Below are 10404 nucleotides of genomic sequence, written 5' to 3'. Positions count from 1 at the left end.
AAAACTTGCTTCGAGGAATTGACCCCATCTAAAATTCAAACACAGCTAGAAGTTAGTTGGTGTTTATTGGTGCTTCATTTTTGTTATGCGCCGTACTCAAGAATTTTTAGCTTACAGCAATGCAGACCCTGGGCTAAACTCTGACATTTTGTAAGGTACCTGACAAAACTCGGAAGCTAGCTTGATTCCGGCATCCCACTTAACTGGGGGAGGTGGATCGGTGGATAAGCTAGATGTGGGCCCCAAAGATAAGTTATCTGTACGGGAAATAACGCTAAATGTACCTCGCACTACTTAAGAATATTCCACTTATACCACGGCGGCTAACATTATAGTCGGAGGAAAAGTGACAGAGGAAATCCACAACCATCAGCTGACAGACCTGCTCACGTACCTTTGGTTAACTACAAGACAAAACGTCGGGTACCCGAAATGACCCAAAATTTCGCCCACAACTGTGCATTTTAGAGGCAAATAAATGTCAGAAAATATTATTTTTGGCTCTGAGATATCAGAATATCATCTCATGTTCTAAGCAAACCTCAAAACACTTTCCTAAAATCAACAGAACTCTCAGAATCAGAAAAAGTGGGCAAGTTAGTCACGGAGGAAATTTATGGTCATTAGAGGTAAATGTGCATGCATAGACACATTGCTGTCCAGTCCCTCCAATGGTCTTCCCTGGTCAACTACAGAACAATGCGTCAGAGTGAGTGAGTGAGTGCTTGGGGTTTAACGTCGTACTCAACAATTTTTCAGTCATATGACGACGAAGGAATCATTAGGGTGCATGTAAGTGTAATGTGCCTCCTTGTTGCAGGACGGATTTCCACCGCTCTTTTATTTAGTGCTGCTTCACTGAGACGACTTACCGAAGGCAAGTAAGCCGCCCCGCCCGAGCCATTATACTGATACGGGTCAACCAGTCGTTGCACTATCCCCTTCACGCTGAACGCCAGGCGAGGAAGTTACAACTTCCTCTTTTAGTCTTAGGTGTGACTCGATCAAGGATTGATCCTGGATCTACCGCTCCCGAAGCGGACGCTCTACCAACTGTGCTATCCGGGCCGGTCAATGCGTCAGACCATGAGGGTATAAACACATGGCCAGACATTGCTGTCCAATCACTCAAATGGTCTTCCCTGGTGAACTACAGGACAAAGCGTTAGACTATGAGGGTATAAACACATGGCCAGACATCACTGTCCAATCCCTCCAATGGTCTTCCCCAATCAACTACTGGACAAAGCGTCAGACCATGATGGTATAAACACATGGCCAGACATTGCTGTCCAATCACTCAAATGGTCTTCCCGGGTTAACTAGTGGACAAAGCGTCAGACCATGATGGTTTAAACACATGGTCAGACATTGCTGTGCAATCACTCCAATGGTCTTCCCTGGTCAACTACAGGACAAAGCGTTAGACTATGAGGGTATAAACACATGGCCAGACATTGCTGTCCAATCCCTCCAACGGTCTTCCCTGGTCAACTACAGGACAAAGCGTCAGACCATGAAGGTAAAAGCACATTGCCAGACATTGCTTTGTAATCCCTCCAACGGTCTTCCCTGGTCAACTACAGGACAAAGCGTCAGACCATGAGGGTATAAACACATGGCCAGACATTACTGTCCAATCACTCCAATGGTCTTCCCTGGTTAACTACAGGACAAAGCGTCAGACTATGAAGGTGTAAACACATGGCCAGACATTGCTGTCAAATCCCTCCAACGGTCTTCCCTGATCAACTACAGAACAATGCGTCAGACTATGAGGGTATAAACACATGGCCAGACATTGCTGTCAAATCCCTCCAACGGTCTTCCCTGGTCAACTTCAGGACAAAGCGTCAGACTATGTGGGTATAAACACATGGCCAGACATTGCTGTCCACTCACTCCAATGGTCTTCCCTGGTCAACTACAGGACAAAGCGTTAGACTATGAGGGTATAAACACATGGCCAGACATTGCTGTCCAATCCCTCCAGCGGTCTTCCCCGGTCAACTTCAGGACAAAGCGCCAGACCATGAAGGTATAAACACATGGCCAAACACTGCTGTCCAATTACTCCAATGGTCTTCCCTGGTCAACTACAGGACAAAGCGTCAGACCGTGATGGTATAAACACATGGCCAGACATTGCTGTCCAATCCCTCCAGCGGTCTTCCAGGATCAACTACTGGACAAAGCGTCGGACCATGAAAGTATAAACACATGGCCAGACATTGCTGTCCACTCACTCCTACACAACTTCCTGGTCAACTACATGAACATGGCCAGACATATTGATACCTAATCTCTGGGCTTCCCTGGTCAACTACACAACAAAAAATCAGATTGTGGAGGTATAATCACATGGTCAAACATACTGACGTCCAATCCTGGTCAACTACAGGACAAAACGTCAGACCGGGGAGATATGAACACAAGGTCAGACATACCGACATCCAATCCCTCCCATGATGTTCCTGGATAAACTACATGCAGTGGACAAAACGTCAGACCGAGGCGGTATAAAAATAAACACCTGGTCAGCTACAGGATAAAATGCCTGGTCAGCTATAGGATAATTCACCTGGTCGAATACAGGATAAAAACACCTGGTCAGCTACAGGACAAAACGCCTAGTCAGCTACGGGATAAAACGCCTGGCCAGCTACAGGATAAAACGCCTGGTCAGCTATGGGATAAAACACCTGGTCAAATACAGGATAAAACGCCTGGTCAGATACAGAATATAATGCCTGGTCAAATACAGGACAAAACACCTGGTCAACTACAGAATAAAACACCTACTCAGATACAGAATATAATGCCTGGTCAAATACAGGACAAAACACCTGGTCAACTACAGAATAAAACACCTACTCAGATACAGAATATAATGCCTGGTCAAATACAGGACAAAACACCTGGTCAAATACAGGATAAAACGCCTGGTCAGATACAGAATATAATGCCTGGTCAAATACAGGACAAAACACCTGGTCAAATACAGGATAAAACGCCTGGTCAACTACAGAATAAAACACCTACTAAGATACAGAATATAATGCCTGGTCAAATACAGGACAAAACACCTGGTCAAATACAGGATAAAACGCCTGGTCAACTACAGAATAAAACACCTACTAAGATACAGAATATAATGCCTGGTCAAATACAGGACAAAACACCTGGTCAAATACAGGATAAAATGCCTGGTCAACTACAGAATAAAACAACTAGTCAGATACAGAATATAATGCCTGGTCAAATACAGGACAAAACACCTGGTCAAATACAGGATAAAACGCCTGGTCAACTACAGAATAAAACAACTAGTCAGATACAGAATATAATGCCTGGTCAAATACAGGACAAAACACCTGGTCAAATACAGGATAAAACGCCTGGTCAACTACAGAATAAAACAACTAGTCAGATACAGAATATAATGCCTGGTCAAATACAGGACAAAACACCTGGTCAAATACAGGATAAAACGCCTGGTCAACTACAGAATAAAACAACTAGTCAGATACAGAATATAATGCCTGGTCAAATACAGGACAAAACACCTGGTCAAATACAGGATAAAACGCCTGGTCAACTACAGAATAAAACAACTAGTCAGATACAGAATATAATGCCTGGTCAAATACAGGACAAAACACCTGGTCAAATACAGGATAAAATGCCTGGTCAACTACAGAATAAAACAACTAGTCAGATACAGAATATAATGCCTGGTCAAATACAGGACAAAACACCTGATCAAATACAGGATAAAACGCCTGGTCAACTACAGAATAAAACAACTAGTCAGATAAAGAATATAATGCCTGGTCAAATACAGGACAAAACACCTGGTCAAATACAGGATAAAATGCCTGGTCAGCTGCAGAACAAAACATCTGTCAACTACTGGACAAAACACCTGGTCAACTACAGGACAAAACGCCTGGTCAACTACAGGACAAAACACCTGGTCAATTACATGGTCAACTACATGTACAGGACAAAATGCCTCGTCAATAATGCCTAGTCAAGCACAAATCAGCATATTATTGGTGTCATTGGTATGTGGACAAACATAATTGATAGCATATGGACACAAGACATTTTGGTAGTTGTGTAAGATTTTACTCAAACATTGATGATTATCAATGATATGACAGCCAACCACATTCATTACACATGAAGCATACAATTGCATAGCACCTTAACTTGTCCAATATGATGATACCTGACATTACAGCTGTTTGGTACATTCCACAACAGCTTTTCACAAAAATTTCTTTTCTTTTGCATGATTTGTGAGCTGTGAAAAGCGATTCTATATACAAACATTGCTTAGAAGCCTGAACAACAAGACATCATGGAGAGTTTTGATTAAGGTAAATTTAGTTCACATACAACTGTACATGTCTATATAGAATGGTGTGACTGAGTCATCTTAAACCTTCTCACAGGTCCATGTCTAAAGACAGTTACTCATGTTGACTGCCTATTCTATATCGGATAGTGAAAGATTTCACATCATTAATTTCCAAGCCAGAGTTTCTGTACTTGATGAGTGTTTTAACCCACACTTAAATGTAAGTATACTTCACTTTGATGACAGCAGTCATGTTGATGGTTGAAGAAACCTTGCGCAGATCTGATGCAGAGCCCAGCACCTGAACAGGTATCTATTACATCTGCTAAAGTATGGTCATAATTCAGCTAGCTGGCCTTGACAATGCTTCCTCATTGGTTACAGCTGGTGCCTGGTCTGAAATGATGGGAGACCAGATCATTCGGCCCGCAATAAGCTCAGACAAGCATGAGAACATACATATAGCCAATCACCTTGCTTTGTGATGTGAACAATGACAACTTAGATAAAAACACTGGTTTATACACAATAACGTGAACTATCATTGTGAAGGACATGTTTCATCATGTTACAACATGCATGTTTCATCATGTTACAACATGCAAGTTTCATCATGTTACAACATGCATGTTTCATCATGTTACAGCGTGCATGTTTCATAATGTTACAGCATGCATGTTTCATCATGTTACAGCATGCATATTTCCTAGCTTAGGTAAGGGTTCATCAGAGCTTTTCCATACTTGGCCAGTCCTTCACACAGAATAAAGACCATCCACATCTACATACGAATATGTTTATACAATGTTCATCAAATGATGTGAAATTTTCATGATGTTTCATTTTATTTATTTATTTGGTTGGTGTTCTCCACCATTCTTCAGAATATTTCACTTATAAAGAGAGGAAATTAGGCAGAGCATTATGGTGGGAGGAGGCCGAGCATGGCATTATGGTGGGAGGGAAGCACGCAGAGCATTTGAGTGGGAGGAAACCAGGCAGAGCATTGTGGTGGGGTACTGACAAACGCTCATCCATATTTCTGCTGGAGATTTTCACTGTCTCACAGTTTTTCACAGACACATTGTAAACATGTATGTGAGACATGATGTTTCCACATATTCTTCCACATTAATCAAAAGGTGCACTTTGCAAATGACAATGACAGCCGTTCATCCGCACATATGCAAAAATATTTTTCAAACTGTAACACTTCATCTTCAGTTTTGTGAAATACTCTTAAAGCTGATGTACGTCCATCCACAAGTATGTTTGAATTCTTCACACTAATAAAGGATCCTCCACAAATATTTGGGAATTCTTCACACTGATGCAGGTTCATTCAAATTTATGTGGGAAATTCTTCACGCTAATGAAGGTTCATCCAAACTTATGCGGTATATTCTTCACACTAATGCAGGTTCATTCAAACTTATGTGGTAAATTCTTCACGCTAATGAAGGTTCATCCGAACTTATGCGGTAAATTCTTCACACTAATGCAGGTTCATTCAAATTTATGTGGGAAATTCTTCACGCTAATGAAGGTTCATCCAAACTTATGCGGTAAATTCTTCACACTAATGCAGGTTCATTCAAACTTATGTGGTAAATTCTTCACGCTAATGAAGGTTCATCCGAACTTATGCGGTAAATTCTTCACACTAATGCTTCTTGTTTCTGCTGAAGATTTGTCCATATTCATGTGAGAAATTCTTCATGCTGATGCAGGTTCATCCTCAATTACATGAGGAATTCTTGATTCTGCTGAAGATTTGTCCATATTCATGTGAGAAATTCTTCATGCTGATGCAGGTTCATCCTCAATTACATGAGGAATTCTTGATTCTGCTGAAGATTTGTCCATATTCATGTGAGAAATTCTTCATGCTGATGCAGGTTCATCCTCAATTACATGAGGAATTCTTGATTCTGCTGAAGATTTGTCCATATTCATGTGAGAAATTCTTCATGCTGATGCAGGTTCATCCTCAATTACATGAGGAATTCTTGATTCTGCTGAAGATTTGTCCATATTTATGTGAGAAATTCTTCATGCTGATGCAGGTTCATCCTCAATTACATGAGGAATTCTTGATTCTGCTGAAGATTTGTCCATATTCATGTGAGAAATTCTTCATGCTGATGCAGGTTTATCCTCAATTACATGAGGAATTCTTGATTCTGCTGAAGATTTGTCCATATTCATGTGAGAAATTCTTCATGCTGATGCAGGTTCATCCTCAATTACATGAGGAATTCTTGATTCTGCTGAAGATTTGTCCATATTCATGTGAGAAATTCTTCATGCTGATGCAGGTTCATTCACAATTATTTGGTAAATTCTTCAACCTAGATTTATATTTATTTATGCAAGGAACTCTTCACGCTGATAAAGGTTCATCCACAATTACATGGAATTCTTCAGGCTGATGCACACTTATGTGAGGAATTCTTTAGGCTGATGCACATTTATGTGAGGAGTTCTTCAGGCTGATGCACATTTATGTGAGGAATTCTTCAGGCTGATGCACATTTATGTGAGGAATTCTTCAGGCTGATAAAGGTTCATCCACAATTACATGGAATTCTTCAGGCTGATGCACATTTATGTGAGGAATTCTTCAGGCTGACGCACATTTATGTGAGGAATTCTTCAGGCTGATGCACATTCATGTGAGAAATTCTTCAGGCTGATGCACATTTGTGTGAGGAATTCTTCAGGCTGATGCACATTTATGTGAGGAATTCTTCAGGCTGATAAAGGTTCATCCACATTTATATGAGAGATGAATCGTAAGCGATACTTGAGAGCTGGTCGTAAATTCATGATGACTTTTCCAACTTCTGACTTGACACCATCCCCAACAAAGATATATTTGATGTGATAGCTGAGATTAAGGTCAAGGTCAAGAATAAAGTCTCAAAAGCTGGTCACTTCTGAATTATAATACAAGGCCTGAAAAAAATGATGAAAGGAAGGAAAAGCTGGATACATGTAACAACACGATCACAAGGAAACAACAAGATCACAAAGGAAACAACAAGATCACAAATGAAACAACAAGATCACAAAGGAAAAAACAAGATCTCAAGAAAACAACAAGATCACAAGGAAAGAAGATCACAAGGAAACAACAATATCTCAAGGAAACAACAATATTACAAGGAAAAAAGATCACAAGGAAACAACAAGATCTCAAGGAAACTATAAGATCACAAGGAAACAACAAGATCACCAGGAAACAACAATCTACATGAACGTCTCCTGAGGATTCAAAGCATTCCCCACTGCTGAGAGAGCAATTAAAATCATTCAAAAGGATACAGGAAATCTGTGATGGGGTCAATGTATCTCAAGTGATCACATGACCTGTCTATGATTTCCAGAATCTCATACAGCTCCACAGTCAGCTGAAACACACATTATACATGCTCCTTATTGCAGCTTACTATGACTTTGTTTTTTTTTTCTTCTTAATTGGGGTTTTACGCCGTACTCAAGAATATTTCACTTATACAACGGCGGCCAGCATTATGGTGGGCGGAAACCGGGCAGAACCCGGGGGAAACCCACGACCATCCGCAGGTAGCTGACAGACCTTCCCACATACGGCTGGAGAGAAAGCCAGCATGAGCTGGAGTTGAACTCACAGCGACCGCATTGGTGAGAGACTCCTGGGTCATTACGCTGCGCTAGCGCGCTAACCAACTGAGCCACCGAGGCCCCCGAGCTTACTATGAAGCAACCTGCGAGTTTCCCCACAGCTAAAGCCATAGAAGTAAAATATTCTTGAATGTGGCATAAAATACCAATCACATAAATAAAAAATAAATACCCAAATTCTTCTAAAATTTGGGACAGATATTAATAGTGTTGAAAGTAGAATATTACATTTCGCTACCAGCCTTTTGGAAAAGTAAAGATATGAGTATGTTGTTCATTAGATGGTACAACCATGTGAAAAAACAAGAAACTAAATTTTCCTGCTATAGAATTACTTATGTATTAGCTAAAATAACCAGACCAGGTGTCCCAAATTTAGAAGAAATAGGGTAGATTTCCATGCCTTCTTCCTGGAAGGTTGCTGATATTTTTTTACTTTTCATTTGCACCAATACATTCTGTTAATATCTCCTAAACTGCCTGGATTTTAAGACTTGAAGCCATGATGGAACAAATCTGGTTACATTTTTGTGTACGTTTGATCTGATAACAACAAAAATGATATGTGTACGCATGTTACAGTGTCCTGAAAGGTATGTTTTCTTACCTTTCTTTCAGAAATGTGTGTGCTGTTTACTTTAATCATATATTTATTTACATGTAAGCTTGCCACATTGTGAAAGATGTTATGGATTCAGTTACTCAGTTAAATGGCACATGTTTGTCCCTGTATTCAATAACAAATTCATGCTTGGCTTCTGAACAGAGCGCCATCGAAGACAAATGTCTGACAGCAGTTGTTTTATAGTCTTTATGTCCATGTGTGAGAGGCAAAACACATCTACATCCTTTCCAAATTTCAGGATTCCCTTTACTAGGGTTTTCCTTTATTAGTTTCAAGTTTCCCAGTTCTGTTATGAGGTTTCCCACTCTCCCAATTCCAGGTTTCCCCTCTCCCAGTTTCATGTTTTCCTTTACTAGTTTAAGGTTTTCCTTTATTAGTTTTAGGTTTCCCTGTTCCGTTATGAGGTTCTCTACTCTCCCAATTCCAGGTTTCCCCTCTCCCAGTTTCATGCTTTCCTTTACTAGTTTCAGGTTTCCCTTTACTAGTTTCTGGTTTCCCTCTCAAGTTATGAGGTTTCACATCTCCCAATTTCAGGTTTCCTTCTCTCAGCTTCTGGTTCCCCATCCCAGTTTCAGGTTTCCCTCTCTCATTTTCAGACTTCCCACCCCGGTATGTGCTGTTCTCACCTCTAGAAGACAGCGCGTCCTCTCTGCATGGAAGCGCTGTAAGAAGGGTCCAACAAGGTGGCACAGGTAGAGAAACTGCTCCTCTGTCTTTATTATTGGCTTCAGCCTCTCTTTCATAAATCTAGAAAATTATAAAAACAAACTCTGTCACAGGCGTGTGCAAACACTTTTGTGAATACAGGTCCTCAAACATTCATATGCCAGTCATGAACCATAATGGCTGCTGCGGACCAATTTCCGAAACAACATTTAACCTCAAATAAACCACTGATTGATATGACTGATCATTGATTGACTGATTTACTTTTGGAATTCATGTATCACAAGATAACTTGATGCTTTTCTGAAACTCTGCTGGCAGCCTGGATCCAAAAAGGCTTGCACATTCAAGGGAAGTAACCACAGCAAAGAGGCAGGTGAAGATATTGACACTTACTGAGGAATGAGTGTGAGTTGACCAATGCTGGCATGGTGCCAAACCGCATGTGACAGGGCCAACATGTACGTCAGATGCATCTCTGCAAAGACTGAGTGACAGACGGAGAAGTCAAACAGCTGAAACGGGCTGATGTTTGTCATGGACTGGCTGAAAATCTGACACTGCATCACCTCCACTATGCGCTCGTTCAGCACCTGCCAATATGTGTCCTGTCAAAATACAGGTAGCATTTCTAAAAGTGTACCTTTGTGTGTTCATTGCTTCTGAGACATACACATATACACAAGTCTAAAAGTGTACTTGTGTGTGTTCATTGCTTTTGGGACAAACTTATATACTAAAGTGCATGGGTTATCTAAATAAAAGGCTAAGGCACCATACAAAAAAAAAATATATGAAGGAAGTCCACTGAACCACACAGAAACACATCATAGAAGAATTAACTATAAAAAAACAAATACAATCTTGAGCATGCAAATATTGGATTAAAGGAAATTCCTGGAGAATTCCTGTTTATAAGGCCTTGGATTATCTGGAATCTTACTTAAACACTACTTCTCAAAGCTCTCTATATAAAAGTTGAACAGTATAACCTTCAGTGATCTTCTTACAGCTTGAAGCAACTCTTGACATATAGGTTCTGGATTGGCTTCCACAAGGGAAGTTAATAATCACATTTATT

The 10404-nt window shown here is 40.5% G+C and overlaps 1 protein-coding gene across 1 annotated transcript in view; it reads right to left on the bottom strand.

Moving 5' to 3' along the window:
• Positions 1–6054: 6054 nt before the first annotated feature.
• LOC135469950 (mediator of RNA polymerase II transcription subunit 23-like) overlaps positions 6055–10404 on the bottom strand; it is a 36758-nt gene continuing 32408 nt past the window's right edge. Inside the window, exons 31-34 of the mRNA XM_064748611.1 lie at positions 9720–9931; positions 9284–9404; positions 7694–7779; positions 6055–7256 (exon numbers count right to left, since the gene is read on the bottom strand). Of these exons, the coding sequence (XP_064604681.1) occupies positions 7118–7256; positions 7694–7779; positions 9284–9404; positions 9720–9931 (558 nt within the window). The 3' untranslated portion in view covers positions 6055–7117. The remainder of the gene's footprint in view (positions 7257–7693; positions 7780–9283; positions 9405–9719; positions 9932–10404) is intronic.

Source organism: Liolophura sinensis, chromosome 7 (genome assembly GCF_032854445.1).
Source record: "Liolophura sinensis isolate JHLJ2023 chromosome 7, CUHK_Ljap_v2, whole genome shotgun sequence".
Lineage (NCBI taxonomy): Eukaryota > Metazoa > Mollusca > Polyplacophora > Chitonida > Chitonidae > Liolophura > Liolophura sinensis.
The sequence above is the reverse complement of the archived record's forward strand: the minus strand, read 5'-3'. Positions and strand labels throughout refer to the sequence as shown.